This window comes from Cimex lectularius, unplaced genomic scaffold (assembly GCF_000648675.2).
Source record: "Cimex lectularius strain Harlan isolate CLEC.00 unplaced genomic scaffold, Clec_2.1 scaffold94, whole genome shotgun sequence".
NCBI lineage: Eukaryota > Metazoa > Arthropoda > Insecta > Hemiptera > Cimicidae > Cimex > Cimex lectularius.
Window position 1 is genome coordinate 628519 of NW_019392668.1, and position 21575 is coordinate 650093.

Consider the following 21575-nt stretch of genomic DNA (forward strand, 5'->3'; position numbering starts at 1 on the left):
TTTTTCTTTCTATGTAAGGTCTTGGTTGTGATAAAAAAAGTCAGAGACCCGCTCGTGACGCTGACTTTTTTATCTCAACCAAGACCTTACATCGAAAGAATGCTATACTACCTGATACTACTACTGACGACTAAACTAGGATATTAATGAACTATAATGCTATCGAATGAAACTGAACATAGGACATAATGAAAAAGTATGCTTTTTCTCTTCCTACGATTTTATGGCATTTTTAAGGGAAGCATTTTATTGTTGTCCTTTGCCTATTCACAGGGACCGTCTTTGTCCACAGTTTGTTTTCTTGTTGTCCACAGGTGGTTCGTTATTGGTTTCATTCGTCCTTGCAAGGCCCTTTCGTGTCGGAAGATGTCTACACCTGACTAACGTGCTTCGCCCCTGAGTCATCCGAAACGGACCGGTTTCCAAATATGGTCTGGCCTTCGAGCCACCCTTTGGGCCGATTGGAGACAAAGTTGCGAAATATCCGGTAAAATGTTCTGCTTTTGAGGGTGGGACCCTTCGAGGTACCATCCGGAACTGATTGGCGAAGTGAAGAATTTCAGAACTGCGTGGCATGAATTAATGGGAGTGAGAGCTTCCGTTGAGTTTCCATTTCAAGGAGGACTCATCTTTGATTATTTTATCTCTTTTCGTATTTTTCCGAAACAACACTAAACTAATTCGAATTATCTTTTCTTTCGCGACAACGCCTACAATCATTTCTTATATAAAAACGTTCAAGTTATTTTCTTCCAATACAATCCCAGTATAAGTCATAGTACATGAAATGGTTATGTCCCCCCCGCATAGTTACTCTAGTGACCTTACTTCACTGTTTTCAGCAGACCTTCTTAATTTTTAGTTTGTAGTTTATTTATCTACGAAGTCCCCTTCTTGCCTGTATGACAGTTCATTCCACTCAGGTACTCAACACATTTGTTTTTGTAATTTTTTCCAATCGCTTGATGTATTCAGGCCCCTTTACGCGCAGGCAATGTTTGCAAATGGCATAGGTTGTTTGCTGAAATCTCCTGCCTGCCGCATTGTCCTCACACTCTCCCTATCTGGTCATTTCCCCCCCGATTTTAGCCGAATTTCCGCCTGATCAATTACATATAAGTGCTTGGTTTAAAAATGTCAATATGTAGCGTGGAAGGAAAAGATTCTTCATCCGTTGATCATAGGAACTGGTGTGGAGGCGAATTATATATACTATACATAGGCATACATAATAGGCAAATCAGTTAATTTGCGACTGATGCGTAAAAGTCAATGTGATAAAACCAGATTGGATGTTTACATTAAAATATAAGTCGGCATTTTACTGTCAGTTTTACTGAAGGGCAAACTAAACGATAGCTACAACCTCAGTTTGGTGGACCCATAGTCACTCGGTTTATTTGTCAGCTTGCCTGAATCCAAATCGGAAGAAGTAACTGAGCGTTTGCAACCGCAGCTCAGTTTTACGTTCAGTCCCTCCATTTTTGGTGATCCGTATGTAAAATCCACATTGGAAGAACAAACTGAACTACTAACGAAACTGAGCGTTTGTAGCTAAGGCTTAGTTTTTCGTCAGTTACTCCATTTTTAGTGTCGGAGCGTTTTAGCCACAGTCCAGTTTTCCATTTCTAGGGACCCATAGACTAGTCTAACTGTCGTTTGCGTGAACAGCTTAGTTTTTCGTCTAGTTTCTCCGATTTGTTGGTTCCATAGACGCTCAGTTTATCTGAATACAGATCTGAAGAAGAAAGTGAACGACTAACTAAACTGAGCTTTTGTAGCGACAACAGTTTTTATCCAGTACCACCATTTTTTAGGGTACCATAGCTGCTCAGTTTATCTGAATACAGGTCTGAAGAACAAAGTGGACGTCTAACTAAACTGAGCTTTTGTAACCACAACTCAGTTCTTAATCAAGTTCGTCTAGTTTTTAAGGACCCATAAATGCTCACTTTATCTGTCAGTTTGCCTGAGTCCAGATGGAAAGAAATAACTGAGCGTTTGTAACCAGAACTGTTTTTCGTTCAGTTTCTCAATTTTTCGTGTCCCCTAAGTAAAATGCACATTGGAAGAACAAACTGAACTACTAACTAAACTGAGCGTTTGTAGCTAAGGCTTAGTTTTTCGTCAGTTCCTCCATTTTTAGGGACCCACCTGAATACAGATTGGAAGAATAAACCAAGGAAGATAAGAAGAGTTGAGTAGGGAGGGACTTCCTCTTAGAATAGTTTCCTGTCATTTCGATTTTACTACATGTATATGAACATAGTGATTAGTGACCGTTAATCGATATTTATTTAGAAATCGTGAGATGCGGTCTGGTGTGATGTAGGTTTCAGAAAAGCCCTGAAGATGATCTCAATAAAGATCGAAACGTTGGCACGATAAAGAAAATGTTTTTCTGAAATCTACATCACACCAGTCACCAGACCGCATCTCACGATTTCTAATTAAATACAAAGGTTAGATAATTACAGATTAAACAAAAATAATGCTTGTGAGATTGCCTATTGAGGTCTGAATGAATCTTTATTTGGCCGTTTTTGATCATTCTGGTAAGTCTTTCTCTCCATCTTCAGTGCTGAGCATCTAGGATATATACAGGGTGAATTGCTACTCGTGCTACAAACTTCTCCAGTAGATTCTTCACCCTAAAATGAACAAAAAAGTTCATATTGTCCATGGTCCGATTCTCAACCATTTCAGAGTAATTTCGCTTTTTATCGATTTTGAAAGATATCACGTCCTGGCGTCGGAAAATCGTGATATCTTTTAATCTAAACATTTCTCTGAAAATCTAATAGCACCGTTGAAATTCCCGTTAATTTTTCAATAAGAAGATGACGGTGGCAAAATGTTTGGGCTAATTTTTTGTGTTTTATTTCAGCCAGAACTACAAAAAGAGTGGAAAATTGTGTAAATCGGAAAGTGTATAAAGTAATCCAGAGTTTCTAATTTTAGTCTCAGAAGGCAGCAAATTTGAGGAAAACTACCTGATTTAATAACGCTTCCAACGCACTCGTCATTTTCTTATTTAGTGGTTGTGAGACCAAGATGTTGATGACAAAAAGAGAAAAAATGGTGGTTCAAGGATTGCTAATGTTTGAGAGTGACTTGCTACTCGTGCTACAAACTTCACCAGTAGATTCTTGACCCTAAAATGAACAAAAAAGTTCATATTGACCATGGTCCGATTCTCAACCATTTCAGAGTAATTTCGCTTTTTATCGATTTTGAAAGATATCACGTCCTGGCGTCGGAAAATCGTGATATCTTTTAATCTAAACATTTCTCTTAAAATCTATAAGCACCGTTGAAATCCCCGTTAATTTTTCAATAAGAAGATGAAGGTGGCAAAACGTTTGGGTCTTTCTTCCTTGACCTTCTAGCTGTTTGTAAACTTCTTAAGCATTACATACTAAATGGGCATTAAATTAAATTAAAAAATTTCAATGGAATTATGATTTTGATTCTCTCTAAAAATTAACGGGGATTTCAACGGTGCTTATAGATTTTAAGAGAAATGTTTAGATTAAAAGATATCACGATTTTCCGACGCCAGGACGTGATATCTTTCAAAATCGATAAAAAGCGAAATTACTCTGAAATGGTTGAGAATCGGACCATGGACAATATGAACTTTTTTGTTCATTTTAGGGTGAAGAATCTACTGGAGAAGTTTGTAGCACGAGTAGCAATTCACCCTGTATATAAGGATATAAGCAGGGAAAGGCAGAAACACGACCTAAATTAAGGAAAATGGAAACGACCAACTAAATATTATGATATAACTAAAAATTATTCTTCCTTTTTAAATTATTTGTTAATCAAATTTTTATAAAATGAACCAGTTTTCTTTTTCTTTTTTAGAAGTACACTCTTGAATAAAAATCTAGTGCGAATCGATTATATCGATTCTTTTCGATTGTATGATCGATTGTTGGAATCGTAAGTTTGCTGACTGCAAACAGTGCAACCTTCTTGTTGATTTTTGAAGAACCCTTTGAACAGTATATTTTAATTTTCTTTCTTTTTTTAAGAAGATAGAATTTCCTTTGAATATTTAATATGTCAGTAATTCGACGGATCGCAAAATTGCACAAACGAAAAGAAAACAACAGCTAAAATACAAGAAAGGTAATCATTTGATCGCTGTTTTGATTTTCATCGACCTTTGGATTTTACATAAATGTTCTCATTTGTAAATATATGATTTTACTTGACCATTTGTAGTTCCTAATTATTATTTCTGTAATTAATTATTCTGAAATTATTTATTCTGTTGCTCTTTCAGGGTTTGTACGATCTTAAGGACACGATACCGCTTAGTGTTTATGTTAGTTTACCAGAATCCTGATCGTAAATATAAACTGAACTATCCTGAGCATGTTTTTTTGAGTGTTTCTCTATTTGTAGGGCCCATAGATACTCGGTTTATCTGACAGTTTGTCCAGACTGGAAGAAGTAACGGAGTTTGTGAAGCATCACCTCAGTTTTTTCAGTCAGTTTCTTCATTTTGAGGGCTCTCATGCTCAGTTTGGTGTAGCCACAGGTAATTTAATCAGCAATCATCTCCAATTCAAGTACCCCCCCCCCCCATATATGCTCAGTTTAGCATGAATCCAGATTCAATAAAACTGAACGAAATAACAGTTAAATTTCTCTTCAACTCCATAATTTTTTCCTCCAGTTGTGACAGTTTTCCTTGCCATCATTGATGTGCTTGTGTCAAATAACTGGGTGGCATGGATGTCAAATCAAATTAGTATTTGGCTTTTTGGTAGTGAGGTCAACTCTAGCGGATGAAAGTAGAAAGCAGACCTAATAAAGCAGAATGAACCAAAGAATGGTTTGAAAACATCTCTAGACATGTAAGACTAAAAATTACAAAACACACTGTCTTAGTCTGTACTTTTCAATAAATGCAGAAAAGCTGTGTGGCAATCACAAGATTTTCCATTCAAAGGCATGACCAAATGATTACCTGAACGAACTGGCGACGAGACAACTAAGGAGTAAGAGATCTCAGGCCAAATGTCAGATTTTTATTATGATATAACTGTGTAGTTACTTCAGTTCTATGGAAAACTGACAACCTGAACTCAGGTAATCGCTCAGACCCAAAAAGTTGGTGACATACTTTGTGACATCAATATACCAATAACCACCAAAAAAAAAAAAAAAATGAGATGATTGATGGCGGAATATTGAGAGGGGGCTGAAATGATTTCATGTTGTTCGCCCAAAAAAAAAAAAAAAAAAAACATTGCTAAGTCTCAAAATTTTCAGCTCTGACTTCACTCCCTCTGGTTAGTCGCCAGCTCATCAGTCACGTCTTTGAATAAAAAATCTTGCATTTGCAAAAGCTTCCTTTCTTTTGTTAAAAAAAATCAAACAGGTTTACACAACCAGCAAAGCTCTTACCCAACTATTCCTTGGTTCATACTCTGCTAGTTTTAACTTGTTTTTCATTTTTCTCCTCTTCAAGAGCTACCAAGAGATAAAACACTAAAAGCGAGGAAAACTGACGGTTTATCTAGTTTGTCCAGTGTTTCAAACAATGCTGGGTTTTGATTACAGTCAATCGAGGAATTGATTTTGTTGCGCAATTTATGATTGTAAATCGGTTTCTGTTGCTTTACACATTGAAATTCATTAAATTTATTTCAGGTGTGATTTTAACACCAAACACAATTTTAATGGAAAATAAAGCATCCTTAGAAAGGTAACTAAAATATAATTAAAAAATAATATTTTAAATGTTTTTATATACATATTTTTATCTTACAGTGATGAGATTGAAATTGTTGATGTGGTAGAAAAACCTCTGACGAACGTACTTCTACAGCTCAACTTCTACAAGAATTTAGAACAGTTCAGCCACCAGGTTCCATTTGAAAAGGAAAAATTTGTTGTCAGTAAAGGTTTCGATGTTCCGTTACAGTAATGGAAAAAATAATTTTTTTTGTATCTTTAGGAGTTTGTAAAGGCCAACTTTACATGTTATTACGATGACAGGTTGATAAACACTGTCTGGAACAAGCTTCACCAGTCCTGCAAGCAACCGTTTGACCCAGCCGATGAACCGATATGCCTAAGCAGTGATGAGGAAAGCTCTGAAGGAAAGCGGCCAAAAATAGACAATAGGAGCATTAATGATTCTAAGGAAGAAGTAGGTACACCTAGGAGGAAAGAAAAGTCGTCTCCTAAGAGAAGCGAACCAGGAAAAAATGGGACAAAAAATAATTATTTATCTGTTAAAAATATTTCACTTCTCATCGATTCGCAAGTAGCTGGTAATAAAGGTAATCTTGGTAATAAAGGTAAAACGGCTAAAAGAAAATCCAGTCAAACCAGTACTAAGAAATGTACAGAAAAGAGTAAAAGCCAACCGAAAAACAAATCCAAAATGACGGACACGCCGAAGCGAACAAACAATAAAATTGAACCTGAAGAATTGCGGAGGAAGCTGTTAATTGATAAACTCATTGAAGTGACACTTCTGACATCAAAGGAAAAAAGAAAGAAAAAGAAAGATACTGTTAGCCCCAATTGTAAAAATAAACTTATTTAACATAAATATATTCGCTATTATTGTACCAATTTGCAAACTTTTTTTCTTGGTTTTAGGGTTACAAAAATTTTCTATTAAAATTGCCTGTGGTAAATCATTCATTATATAATTTCATAACCTGGGTCTGCGTTAAAATCATTTCATCATTAAATAGGAAAATTTAAATTTACCTTTATAAAGCAAAGATATTTCCAATTTTAGATTTTATATGATTATTAAAAACACTTTCTCATTGCAAAACTGAAAAAAAAATTCTTTGACAAATGTGAATTACATATTCCTATGCATAAGTAACACTAAATATTTTTTAAAAGTAATATCTGGGTTTTCAATTGAAATATATATTTTTATATGTATTTATATTGTTTTTCAATATTTCTTACTGATGTTTATCATATTTATTAAACTATTTGTATAAACATGAAAGCAGATTAATTGTTGCTTTTAAAAAATTAAAAACATTTATAAGAGAGTATATTCATTATTAAAACTAGCAGTAGTGCTGAAGTGTGGTTCAATACAAGTAATGTTTAAAAAATAAAATGAACAGATGGAATTCGCCACCTTAAGTACCAAGTAGTGTCAAGGAAATAAGCAGGGAGAGGCAGGGACACATACTCACCACCGAAGGTGGCAAAAGCTTGAGCAATTGACACCAAAATGACCAAATGTAGAATTAGAGAACACCATCTCTCCAGTGGGAATCTCGCTGAAATTATTTTAGAATAAATTTGCAATGTAACAGAGTTTGTAATTTGTTATTGTCAGCAATGAAAGTAAAACGGAAGTTTGTAGCAGCTGTGTCAGTTATTTTGATATGAAAACGTGGATGGTACACTTGTCTTCATTTCTACAGAAAATTGAAATCAATTTAATAATCAACGACATTATTGTGAAAAGGGGTTAGATGAAATGAACTGTTCCATTTATTTTTATAAAACAGTAAATGAAACAACCGAGAAAATAATTTTACGAGATTTCCTATCGCATACTGGGGCGACAGACCTGAATTTTGGTAATTTCCAATAATATTGATATGTCAGAAGCTAGTTCCATAATGAAACTTCCCGAAATGGTGAGATGTAGTCAAATTAAAAAAAAAATTAGTACAGTTTGGTCCTTACAAATCATCTTGGTTTGCCTACCCTCGCTGGATTAGTTTGTCAGATGTGTTACAGCATTTTGCCATTATCAGTGTCCCCCCTCCTTGATGCTATAAAATAGACTTGACCACATCATCACATAGACACACTGAAAATAGTGAAATGCACCTGACAAGCCGACCCAGTGAGGATAGGCAGATCTTTTTTTGTTTTTTTAGTGGTTGTTTCATGGGTATCCAGGTTAACCTATATAGCTTGTGAATGTATAAAAAAGGGTAGCCTAAGTAAAATAAACATGGACTGACCTCTGACGATAGCGAGAAGTTAGAAACTCGATAAGTTTTTATTGACCATGGAGATCTTTAAGTTCCCTTCCTTCTGGTGGATCACCTTCCATCTACATTAAGACCCTTTGTTCTGCTTATGCATGTACTTTATCAATTTATTAATATTAATACTATGAAGAAAATAGCCACCAGCTGTCAGATTTTGAGATCCTTTACCATGTTTCGATCCACTTTTGTATGAATTAATCTCTTTTCAGCGTGACTGTAGAGATCGATTTCTATATAAACATGAGTTCTGTAGAGGTTAATCTTATGTAATCCTTATCAACCATCTAATTTCTTGCAATTTATTTTGCATATGACATTTAATTAATTATATTATAAGAGTATGATTAATATTTCCAGTTGGTGTTAGGTATGAGGCTTCTTTGAAGGATCTTGATTAGGAGTTTTAACTAGTGCTAATGTTATGGAACTCCATATTAATGTGATGTGAACAAAACTCCTTGTGTTTCATAAATAATTACTTATACAAGGACTTTTGTTCACATCACAGTTTTGGCTGGATTAATATTTCTGAGATTCTGCAGTTTCTTTCTCTCCATTTATTGTGGGGTTTTCCACTCTTCTGGCTGTATTCGTAAATTTTTCAGAAATGAAAGTATGTCAGACCGGCATGATTCCATCTTCAATAATGGGTCTGTTTGTCTGCCTCTCCGTGCGAAACACGTCTGTCATTCCAAGTCCTCCTAACCTCAGCCTTTTATTTCTTTTGAACAGAGGTTAATTGCCACGAGCCTGAAAAACTGCAAATTTTCTGAGGGAAATTGGCATTTTAACTAAGTTTCTTTCATACTGACTCCAGTGCCCTTTTTGGTTTTTGAGCATCTCATATACCAAATAAAATCAGAGAGACTGATAGTCCTTCTTTCCAAGTTGCCCTTTTTGGTTTTTCAATTTGGTACTTCTTTGGAAATTAGTATAACATGTAGCACAGGTTTAATACGGTCTGGCACCCAGGCATGCTTTATAAAGTTAAATGATAACTACCCACTCCTTATTATCTTAACCTGAAATCCTACCAATCCTGATCCAACAGACCACTGCTTCAGAGTGAAGTGATACAAGCCGGCATCTCACAAGGGAATATACTCGGCCCCATCCTTTATATCATTTATACTACTGACCTACCTATTACCTAATACCATCATCACCACTTATGCAAATGATACAACTTTATCCTCTACCTCAAAACTATCCAAGCTACCTCCAACATCCATGAATACCTTGAGCTTATCGAAGACTGGTGCAAAAGGTGAAGGACAAGACTGAATGAAGAAAAATGTACTCAATTACGTTCACATTGAGAAAACACTCTTGCCCTCTATTGTACATAAACAAAGAGATACCAACTTCTATTCAGGTAAATATTTAGGACGTACCTAGACAGCAGACTGACCTGGAATCCCCATACAAAACTTAAGGCAACAACTCAACAGAAGACTTGGACAACTACAAAGACTTCCAGGACCAAAACTGCCTTGACGTCAAAAATAAACTATACTTACACAAGATTTTACTATGACCACTTTGTACATACATAGTGGGTTCTGCCATCCAACATCGAACGCATCCAATCAAAAGACCTCAGACAAATTGTCAAAGCTCTTTATTGCATCATTAACCTCACTACCCACAACGACCTCAACATTTCTTTTATCAACGAACTGATCTGTTCCCGATTCCAAAAGTTTCAACCAACTCCTCAATCAAACCTAACTGTACTGTTCGAGGCTTTCCTATACAATCCCACCTTGAGAACCCGCCACGTCACCTTAATCAACCATCTTGTGACCTCCTTGCCCTCTAACACTGAGTGCAGCATTGGCTAGTTTCTCATGGCATGTGTCCTTCGGGTGTGTTAGTGACCGTGTGAAAAAACATTTTTTAATCATGTTTGTAATACGTACGAATATGTGTGGAGTGCAAATAAAATAATAATAATAATAAAATATATCCTTTTGAAGTTCCTCTCAGTGAGGGCCCAAGTCCCAAATGAGCCAAATTACCTTTTCCAGTAAAGAATTGGGGGGAATGATTGGTTTAAAGTCACTGAAAATAAATTATATTTTCTCTGCTTCTATATAAGTTTAAAAAAAATCAGGTGAAGGTTAGACAGACTTAACCCAAACTAGATATGTTTAAATTCACTCACTGGCTTGGTGTGCTCCAACCTCACTATGGACCCACTGACGAGGCCGGGTCCACAATGTAAATACACTGTGCCTTGAGAGTGAACTATGCCCCCTGATATCTTTTAGTATTAATTATTTGGTATCATGGAAGTGGTTTATAGGATCCTGTGCTTGCATAAACTAATATGCAACCAGTCTTGCTCCTGGATGACAATGTGTAAAGATGGTATGCTTAAGTCTTCAAAAAAACCTTAGGAGTTTTATATGTAATTATAATTAAGTTCTGCAGTTTCTTTCTCTCTATGTATGTTTTCATTTTTACATTTTTGGAATGTTTTTGCAGAAAAGTAATTCAGACACTTTTTTTTAAGACTTTAGGCTTCTCTCAATCTTCAGTAATGGGGCTATTCATTTGCCTGTCTGGCGACCAAGTCTTTCGCCTCCCTGTCAAGGGATGTAGTTCCACAGGTAATTAGTTTTCATTATCAATTCAGCAATTGTTTATTTTTGTGGCAATTCGGAATTTTACTGAAAAATTCTTGCCCTAATGGTCTACTGAGGACCCCCTTCATGGTTAGTTTATCAGCCGCTTTGTCCTGCCCCGTTTGTTTTTTATTACTACTTCAGTCCGTTCACCTGCCTCTCCCTGCTTATACCCTTGATACCGTACACTACAGATATCAAGAAGCTAAAACGCGCTTGACGGACCTAAGTGATCGAAAAGAACCGGAAAACAAACTACAAAATCATCACCCAACAGACCTCAAGACGAAATCTCAACTATTTTCATAATCCAAACTATACCGGGCACCGATATGGGCCGGAATCGATGTTTACAGCATGGCATCACAGAAACTTTCAAGTATCGTTATATCGACTAGTCCCTAGCCATGTTTTTATGTTTCACCGGAAGGTTCTGGAGTATTATGCTGTGTGTCAGTTCTGAGAGCATATGAAATATTGTAGGGCTCATAGGATTATATAAATTATAGAATGACATCGCACCAAGGAAGGTAGTTATTATTTTTTATCGACAGTTTTATGTATCCTATATGTGTGCTTATCTAAAGCTAAACTTGGAGTAATTTAAAGTTTATTTATTTATTTAATAAAATAAAAATAAAATATATATACACACAAAAAGAATAAGGACATATAAACATCGTAATATTATAAATGGTAAATATAAATGATAAATATAAAAGTACAATTCAAAGAGTAAACTGAACAACAACAAAAATAAAAATACATAATTATTAAGTAAGTTAAGGCAAAGGAAACAAAATAAAGCTGAAAGGCAATTGAAACTACAATATTTATACATATTTAATTAAAATAGTGCTCTTTGTAAATATAAGACTCGAGTGCAAGGCTCAGGTAAACCTGCAAATGAAATAAATTGAAATAAATAGTATGAAATATAAAAGTATTTAAAAAATATATAAATTGGTAAGAAAATTCAACTAGAGTAGGGTTGTAAGATTTGGTTTTTCACAGATTGCACAGACCTATTGATGAAGTCTATTGCAGGTGTTGTCATTTTTGATCATCATGCGGTGCATGTAGTTAGAGCTTTGGAATTTGATATAAAATAGTTTATTTGGTGGAGATGGTGAGATGCGGTCTGGTGTGACGTAGGTTTTAGAAAAACATTTTCTTTATCGTGCCAATGTTTCAATCTTTATTGAGATCATCTTCAGGGCCTTGTGCTGACTGTATTTCAGCAAAAAAAGTTCTCTGATTGATAGACGATGCATCTTCTCATTGTTGGCGATGCCTTTCAGAATACTCTTTACTTGGTGTTCATATGTAGATGAAATCTGTTCATAGAATCCTATGTTCTTCGTTCTTCTTGTGTAACGGCTACTAAACACCACACATAAAATAGTTTGTGGCTTTGAGAATGTGCTAAGGGACTAAGGGAGAGAGGAGAGAAGGACTATCAATGTTTAATAATTTAAATACAAAAACAATATCAAAGTAATCCGCCAATCAATCCTTCCGCCAGTTCGAAAAGTTTAAATTCAGAGCAGATTCCAGGGTAGGCAGAGTTCGGAGAAAGATTGAGTTTGTAAGAGTTTTTTTTTTTTTTTAATTTGTTTTATACAGATTGAATAAATTTTGATAATTTAGATAGTACGGTGTCCAAACAGGTTACTAACAAAATAAAACAGATGGGCCCATTAACTGGGTTTGTCTGTCAGTTTGCTTGAATCATGAACAGAAGTAACTGAGTGTGTGTAACAACACCTCAGTTGTTCTGCCTGTTTTATAATTTTTTCCTTCATTTGTGTCAGTTTTATTTTATGGTTTTAGTGTGGTGGTGTTGTGTAGTGTTTAAAGCATTTTGCCTATGTTTTACCACCTCTGGTTGAAGTGAAAAAAAAAGAAATATATGAGGATCGTATCTGCTGATGTAAACCTGCTTGAATAATCTCACATCACAGAAGTTTTTGACGTTTCTATAAATGAAAGGAGCCTCTCCTTTTTCAATAAAGTCAATAGACCAAAGTGAAAAGACTTCCCAGAGCTTATAATTCATAAGTTTATATAAGACATTTCACAGATAAGAACTGTACAGTTATTAAAGTGGATCATTCAGGCATAGCATCAAATTTACAAATAAATTGAGCATTTATGAAGCCGTTTTGAAAGGATGTCCTCATATGAAATATATTAACTATTTTGGAAGTAAAAATTATTTCCTAGAAAATAGTTCAAAATGGAATATGAAAATAATATTTCTTTCCAGAATGGAGCAACTGAAACTGTTGATGGTATGGTTGACAAAAGTCATGATAACAATTGGCTTAATTAAATTTCCAAATTTCATAATGAAATTTTTGATGAATTAGTCAATGAATTTTATAGAAATTACCATTCTTATTAAATAATAAAACAATCATACAAATTGTGCAATTTCTCCATGTTGTCTGCAAGGCGATACTTGAAATTTGGTTGTGACTCTATCATTCCGGTCTGCCTATTCTCGCTGGATGGTTCTGTCGCCATATTGCTTTTTTCAGTGTGCTCTGTCTATGTATTTCAGGTTCATTGACATGTAGACAACATGGAGGCATTCACAATGAATATTTTGTTGAAGTTGAAGTCTGCGGGGTGATGAACCTGTAGTATATAGCCTGTCTTCGCTGGGTGGGTCAGCGTTTTGCAATCTGTTCGGTGCCTGTCTGAATTCTGAACAGACACACTGAAGAGGTCAACAGAACAATCCAGCAAGAGTAGGCATACCAGAATGTTCAGTAACGACCAAATTTTAAAATCATACCAATCCTTAAAAGATAGAATTTATTAAATGAACATTATTAAATGAGAGTAAAGGATTACTATAGATATTAAATCTGTATTGGTTTTATTTTATAAAGACACATTCCAGTAACCTGGCGTGATGGCCTGTAATTTTTGAAAAAAACAAAAAACAACAACATCGGAAATTAATAACTAAAATAAAAAATTTATTTGGTTAACTCTCTGGCTCTCAGATCAATAATTTTTCACAATAGTTTAAGAGCAACCAGTCTTGACAGTATAGTAAATCTAAATTAAAAGATATATCAATACTACATTTAAATAATTTTTGTAAGCATCTTATTGCAAGCAATCTGAAAGTAAAATATCTTTTTTATTATTATGACGCATCAGGCATTTAGATTTTATGATTTCACGGTGAAATTCACTCTAATAGGTGTCCATATTGATAAGATACAATAATTATCTCAATTTAATTATCAATCTAAAACTGGACTAGTAAATTGAAGTTGTAAATACATACTGACTTGTAATTTGCTTATTTCTGATTATTTTAGTCTGCCTCTCCCTGCTTATATCCTTGATGCCACACACCAAAGGTGGTGCAATGCCGAAACACCTAACAGATCATAACAGCAGGGAAATATAGACCAAAATGATCGGAATGACCAAACTACAGGGTTCAACACCATCAAGTTCAACAAAGTATTCATTGTGAGATTTCCCTGTGTGAAGAAGCCGAAATGGATAGACACTGAAGGCGAAATGCCAACAGATCCACCTTGCAAGGGTAGGCGACCAAAATGTCAATTGCTAATTGGAATAGGTATTAAAAACTCAAATTTGAGATTTTATTAATCCCTAATTTTATTTCTGGTGTGAAACTGTCCTTAGTTCTGGGCTAAATGTTATTAATCAATGGTTTATTTATTTGTATTAATAATTATTCTGCCCTGGTGCCTCCTATGTGTTCAACTCAAATCAATCCTTTCTAGTGCATATTATTTCATCCTGAAATCCTACCTGATAGTTTCTTCCATGTTACCTACTGAATCTCAACCAATCTGATATATTCCACTCTGGTGTTCCTTATGGGAACATCCTAGGTCCGATACTTCTAAGCATATACATGTCAGACTTCCCTCAACATTCTAACCTTTACTTATAGTCACGATACAGCAGTCTTTCTTTCTTCAAACTACATTCTATCTAGCAGTTTGCTCCCTCCAAGGCCTTACCTTAGAACCGTTGTTCCGTAAATGAAGAATAAAAACAAATGAAAATAAATCTCAATATGTGCCCTTTACTCTTAAATGCAACTCTACCCTCCTGTTATCTTAATTAAATTCCACTTCCTGCAACAGATTGTGTCAAATACTTGAATAAAATACATGGATAAAAGGTTGACATAAAATCCATGTAGCTATACATACGCTCAAGACTTATCACTTGTATAAAAAATTCCAACCTTAACAGGATCCAATCCTTCCAGTCAAAACTCCTCTGCATGATTACTGGTACTCCTACCTTTATTAGTAACCATATTCTCCGTATCTTGACTAATGAATCAAATAAAGCAAAAAAAAGCTCAAATTCCACTCCAAATTATCTCTTCATTCCAACTCCCTCTATAAAATTGATGCGTCATGGCCAGGCATCCAACTGTATACATAGTTATCCATTAAGTTCATGCCATACAGTCGATTAAGCTGCCTAATTTTGGTTATTGATGGGTTGCCCAAATTCATGCCACTTGTGTTTTTTTTTAAATCTCCTTATTGCAGATATAATATAATAAAAAATGTAACAAAATAAAATTTATTTGAAAACAGATGGAAAATAATAGTTTGTAATTATTTCACAGTGTACGGTTGGCCCAAGGGGCGGTCGTATGTCTCGAAACAAAACTAGTAGGAAACATTTCAATTGGCCCGAGGTCCGTGATCCACCCGAAGGCATCCATCATCGCAGAAGGTGGCCCGGTCATCATGGGAGAGAACAACATAGTCGAGGAGCAATGCATCATTGAGCACAAGTAAACAAAAAATTCCCTGATTGTTCTGTGTATAATTTGCATTAAAGGTTGTTATTATAAAAAGAATTATTCCATTGACCAAGGTACTGCAGTGGCCTAGTTGTTAAAGTTAGTAGCTCTGGGTTCAAATCCTGGCATAGACCTTGGATTTTTCTTTGAAAACTAGTATCATAAAGTACATTAAACCCTCCTATATGACAGGAATTACTTTATTTTTTCTTTTATTCAATTGACCAAACTAAAATTATTCAAAGCAGGACTTATTGGTATTAAAATAATTTCATTTGTATTTTTATTAGACATAGACACCTTGTTATTAGCTAATTTATTGGGTTATAGAAAACAGTTATTTAATATTCTGTTAATTTACATAAATCTTACTTTTTTTACTGTGCTTTTGTCCTTTCGTATTTGTCCTAACTCTATTAGACTTTTTTTTTCTAGTGTGCTTTATAATTTTGCATAATGTACAAATGCTGAAGACTTAAGACTTTTTGTGAACTAAACCATTACTATTTTTGTGCAGGCCCAAGGAAAACGACAGGCCGAACACCTTAATGATAGGTTCTCATAATATATTTGAAGTAGGCTGTAATATAAAGGCGAAAGTAATCGGTGATAACAACGTATTCGAAGCTAAATGTTACGTTGGGCCGGACATCGAAGTCGGCAACGGATGCATAATTGGAGCCGGAGTCAGACTTGTCTATAAGGAAAAATTGCCCGATAACGTAATCATTACTGGAAGTCAGTACAACAGGACCATCGCGGGCGATAGGCCTCCGGTTAGAATTAATATTAATTATTTGAGTACGTTTGAATATTATTTAAATTTATATTAATTTTTTTTTTGTTTAAGCCACAGACCCTCCAGCTTGATTTTCTTACCAAAGTTCTTCCGAACTACCATCACCTGCGTAGGTTGAAGGATCAACGACCAAATGTTTTATGATTAAAGCCTTTATTAAATTAAACTCGATCCAGCTTTTTTTTTTCATTTTTTTATAAGACTGGAATATGCTGGATAGTGCATCAGCTCAGTAATAATAGCTGTGGAGATGCAAAAAAAATGTGATGTAGGAATATCAAATTTTTAAAAAGTTAATGTCATAATTAATATTAAAATATTGCACGAAGTGTTGGGTGTTGGTGTGATATTTACTAAAGATTCACAAATTTCATATTTTGTAAATTGTATTTTACATATGTAACAAAAATGAGGGAATGGGAAACCATTTAAATTTTGAATCTCTTTGATGGGAGTACAGCTTTTATGATTCAGGCTTATGTAATGTAAATATAATGAATTACAACAGATTTGTACATGCTTAAAAAATAAATAAATAAAAAGTGGGCTAAGCCAATATAATGACTTTTAATATGAACAAATTGTTTGAATTTTATTTTTCAGTTTTCAGATATAAAGTTGAAAATAGAAAAGTAATAATAGAGTATAGCTCGCAAATAAATAAATAATATTAATAAACTATGTTTAGTATGAGATTTACATTTTTTTATTGCTAATATTGACATTTTAAAATATTTGGTATAATAAATAAAAATTAGATGTTCAAAATTAAAACATCATAGAATGTGTGATTAATAATTTGATAAGATTAAATACAAAAATTGTACTTTTGTACTTTTTTGTTTACAAATAAATTAATTTGTAAATATCTTTTCACAGTAAAAAAATTAACAAAGGCTAGTTAATAACAATAAAACACTAGAAAATGTATTTACTAAATTTTACAACTTTAACAGATCTCATAATACACAACAAATTTATTTTTCTGTTGAGCTTTTTAAAAATTGAGCTTTATAGAATGGCACTAAACCTGAAACAATTCATGTTTTCTTTTTCCTTAAAGTATTCAGGCGTTTGAAAAACTAAGACAAATTTTAACCAGTACGTATTAAAAATAATAATTAAGTACTGAACAAACAAAATTGATTGTAAGGGAAGGGTAATAGTTGATTATAATTTTATATATACAGATTTAGGCACCGTCCGTCAGGCGAGGGGTGCGATCACAGAAAAAATGCAACACAGGTGATGTTTCACCTTCTCTTTAAGATCTTGGTGAGATATAGAAAGATCTTATTTGAATATTCAGTGCTGCAACGGTAGCGCAACGCCAGGTAAGCGAGGATTCGGAATAGAACCAGATAGCTGATGACACCGATTATTTGCGGTGCAGGTTGCCCACCATCCATGGCTAGATCTCGCACCAGCAGTTTTGCATTACCATAGTGGCAGTATGGTTCGGATTTGTCCTTACATTCCATGACCCTATTTAACAAAATAAAATAACTTTAAAATTGCTTGTTGAATTGTTAACTAAAAATTAAAATATCTATTGCTTTTCAAATTGCTTTAAAAAAATTTCTTCCTAATCTTAATAATCCATTTTAATTGTAAACTCATTAAAAAATATACATGTATATATTTGTATTGAACTGTACATTTATAGAATTTCAAAGAGAAACATATTTGTGCATAAAAATATTAATTACATATGACCAATTTTGTTTCATTTTATACCATAACAACCAATATTGTTTTTCATTAAGGGTGCCATACACACCCGGTTGAATTGTCAGTTTCTATGTGTGACGTCAAGATCGTGAAACATCTAGAAAAACTGACACAACTGAAAAAAAAATGGAGAAACTGAGCTGTGACTTCACAAGCTTCAATTAATGGTTGTTTTTCTTCTGAACTAAGCAGATATGGAGCCCTAAAAATGGAACTATGGCTACCCAAGGTCAGTGTGGTTAGTCGCTCAGTTTTTTCTGGCTACCCAAGCTCCATTCAGTTAATTGTTCAGTTTTCTTCTCATCTGGATTCAGGTAAACTCTACTCAAGCTCAGTGCGGTTAATTGGTCAGTTTTTTTTTTTGATCTGGATTCAGGTGGACTGACAGATAACCTAACTGAATATGGGGCCTTAAAACTAGAATACTCAGCTTTGGCTAACCAAACTCCATTCGGATAATTGCTCAGTTTTTCTTCTGATCTGGATTCAGCTAAACTAACAGAAGAACTAGGCAGATAAGGAGCCCTAAAAATGGAACTATGGCTACCCAAGGTCAGTGTGGTTAGTCGCTCAGTTTTTTCTGGCTACCCAAGCTCCACTCAGTTAATTGTTCAGTTTTCTTCTCATCTGGATTCAGGTAAACTCTACCCAAGCTCAGTGCGGTTAATTGCTCAGTTTTTCTGATCTGGATTCAGGTAAACTGACAGATAAACTAACTGAATATGGGGCCTTAAAACTAGAATACTGAGCTTTGGCTACCCGAGCTCCACTCAGTTGATTCTTCAGTTTTCTTCTCATTTGGATTCAGGTAAATTGGCAGATGAACTAAGCAGATATGGAGCCCTAAAGATGGAACCATGGCTAACAAAAGCTCAGTGTGGTTAATCACTCAGTTTTTCTGGTCTGGATTCAGGTTAACTGACAGTAAATAAGAGGATATGGAGCCCTAAAAATGGAGCTATGGCTACCCGAGCTCAGTGTGGTTAATCGCTCAGTTTGCTGATCTGGATTTAGGTTAACTGACAGTACACAAATCGGATATGGAGCCCTAAAAATGGAAAATGAGCTTTGGGTACCGAAGTACAGTTCAGTTAATCGCTCAGTTTTTCTGGTCTGGATTCAGGTAAACTAAGCAGATATGAAGCCCTAAAAATGGAGCTATGGCTACCCAAGCTCAGTGTGGTTAATTGCTCAGTTTTTTCTGATCTGGATTCAGTTAAACTGACAGATAAACCAACTGAATATGGGCCCCTAAAAATAAAAAACTGAGCTATGACTACCCATGCTCAGGTCAGTTTATCACTCAGTTTTCTTCTATCTGGATTCAGTAAACACAGATAAAATGAGTGCATATTGGGACCTCAAAAATATGAGAAACTGGGAAAAAAAAACCTTAGCTGTGGTTAGTCACACCCAATTAAGGACTGATTGTGAGTTCATTTTTTTCTGGTGATGCCTGGATGTAATTTGAACAACTGTCAAGCCCAGCATACAGAGTTATCAAGTTAACATTTGTGAACCTCTAACATTGAAATGGTGCAGTGAAAGTTAAGAAAAGGATAAGGCAGTAAAATTAATCCACTGAATTTGGTGACATGGTAGAAATGAAATAACATACTCATTAATTCCTACCTGCTTAAAAAATTGGGTTGTAGAAAGTAGAGTGGGAGTGAAAGGGAAAAAGCGAGAGGGGTGAAGCCAAATAAAATTAATAATCGATTAACTTGGCTAAAATTACCTGTTATCGAGATACAATGCTGTAATCATGCTGACCAATGAGAACCTCAGATAGCTGAATTTCATTATAACTTTCATAACGTCGGTGATTTTCTGACCCCATCCCATCCCATGCATGGCTATCATCAGGATTGGCGCCATGACAGATGGACCCACTACTGTACCATTCTGTAACAACATTTTATTTGACAAGGCCCAATGAATTATTAATAAATAGACAGACCTTGCACTTGAATGTAAAGCCGATTAAAATCCCGAGGCCTTCGGATGTGAGCGCGATCAATCCGCAGTTGAGTGAAAACCAAGAAAACCGCTTCAGCTCCAAAGGCTGATCCGACATGACGTACACAATGCAAGTAAAGACAAAACCAAGGGAAATGATTAACGGCAACGTTGAAAGGGTTTTCGCTAAATAATAAGCCTTCAAGCTATACCATCGGTTGAAAAATTCTCTTTTCATTATTTTTATCTCTAATGGATCTAAAAATAAAAATAAAAATAAAAATAAAGTTTGTTGTAATATTAAGATTGTTTGATTTGACCTACATGTTAGAATCGGTGTCATGCAGTGTGTGTACATAAAAAATACAGAAACACAAAGTATAAATTTAAAGTTGTCAAAAGGTCGACTAGCATCGTTTCCTACTCCTCTGAATATCAAGCCAATAATCAGGCCAGAAAATAAATGATGGATAAATTGGAGCCACAGCCCTGCCTGAAACATAATTTCTTGTGATATTTCCTCTTTTGGATCTGAGGATGAAAAAATGTAGTTTGGTCATTTCTGATCATTCAATAAGATTTTCTTTGCTGTTAGAGTACATCAGATGCGTTCTGCAACTAGCCATCGTCAATGTCAAGTTCTTTTTATAAGTTTATGGTGTTGACTACAATTGCAAAGAACAGATTTTCATCACTTGCCTGTCATTCAACTAATAAAAACCCACTGTTGAAGATGATGAGCTGAAACACATCTGAAAGACCAACAACGGCAAGAATAGGCAAACCAAAATGATCAGAAATCTCCAAATTACAAAATGATTTCTCATAGAAGATGCATTTTACATAGGAAAAATATATACGTACAACATGTCTTTTCTTCTGCAATATCATACGACTAAATATAAGAACGAACTGTGTCCAGAATGAGTTGGGAAATGTCAGGAAATCTGATTTTTTATGAATACCCACTTTGGTCTTTTCAGCAAGTTCTGCAAAAGAAATAAAACTTAAAAATTTAATGGGAATGGCCTAGGGGAGGAAAAATTAACCTATTTCACAAAGGGCCAGAGGTGCTGCTTTAACAACTTTTCCATTCTGTATTGATTCACAGAGTTTGTCAATTATGTCCACCTGTAGGACTTCCAGTACTGAAAAACAACTGATTATTTTTAAACAAAATTTGACAAATATCTTGACTGCATACTGTAATCAGCAGGATTGTAATTCTGAGGGCATTCGAGGTTAGTCGACGACAGAAAAGGCACAAGTTGCCCCGGTACACCTTGGTAGATGCACTTCCCTCTCGCTAACATGTAGACTCGGTCAAACAAATGGAACAAAGAGGCTGACGGCTGGTGAATAGTGCAAACGACAGTCCGGCCCTGCTTTGCAAGTAGACGGAGAAGTTGCACTGTTTGATTTATAGTCACAATATCCAACCCTCTAAAACAAAAAACAAGTTTGTGACAGAATATATTAAAAATAGGACTGTCCTCAGTGGTTAACCTCGCTGTATGTGTTGACAGCATACTGTAAGTTTCAGCAGTTCACCATATTTCACCTGACTCTGTTTAACAGACCTTTACCCTTTAAGGTGGAGTTGTTTTTCTGTTCAT

At 34.9% G+C, this 21575-nt stretch overlaps 3 protein-coding genes across 4 annotated transcripts in view; 2 read left to right on the top strand and 1 right to left on the bottom strand.

Annotated features, from left to right (window-relative positions):
• The first annotated feature begins 3960 nt into the window (after positions 1-3960).
• On the top strand, positions 3961-6603 carry LOC106670288. Of its 2 annotated transcripts, XM_014400474.2 has the most exons (6): positions 3961-4137; positions 4295-4336; positions 4417-4552; positions 5671-5725; positions 5791-5914; positions 5978-6603. In XM_014400474.2, the coding sequence occupies exons 4-6, from the start codon at positions 5700-5702 to the stop codon at positions 6572-6574; spliced, it is 747 nt and encodes a 248-aa protein (XP_014255960.1). In that variant the 5' UTR covers positions 3961-4137; positions 4295-4336; positions 4417-4552; positions 5671-5699; the 3' UTR covers positions 6575-6603. The 2 variants fall into 2 exon arrangements, with proteins under 2 accessions (XP_014255960.1, XP_014255961.1); XM_014400475.2 differs by lacking the exons at positions 4295-4336; positions 4417-4552.
• Positions 6604-10861: 4258 nt separating this feature from the next.
• On the top strand, positions 10862-16804 carry LOC106670262 (dynactin subunit 6). The gene is made up of 4 exons (XM_014400440.2): positions 10862-11172; positions 15291-15461; positions 15988-16246; positions 16321-16804. Exons 1-4 carry the CDS (start codon positions 11153-11155, stop codon positions 16411-16413), a joined length of 543 nt encoding a protein of 180 aa, XP_014255926.1. The 5' UTR covers positions 10862-11152; the 3' UTR covers positions 16414-16804.
• The window catches only part of LOC106670261 (ATP-binding cassette sub-family G member 1-like), a 42186-nt gene continuing 37069 nt past the window's right edge, over positions 16459-21575 (bottom strand). The window contains exons 5-11 of the mRNA XM_014400439.2: positions 21164-21402; positions 21009-21107; positions 20824-20948; positions 20284-20452; positions 19961-20217; positions 19739-19905; positions 16459-17754 (exon numbers count right to left, since the gene is read on the bottom strand). Coding sequence (XP_014255925.1) covers positions 17523-17754; positions 19739-19905; positions 19961-20217; positions 20284-20452; positions 20824-20948; positions 21009-21107; positions 21164-21402 — 1288 coding nt within the window. The 3' untranslated portion in view covers positions 16459-17522. The remainder of the gene's footprint in view (positions 17755-19738; positions 19906-19960; positions 20218-20283; positions 20453-20823; positions 20949-21008; positions 21108-21163; positions 21403-21575) is intronic.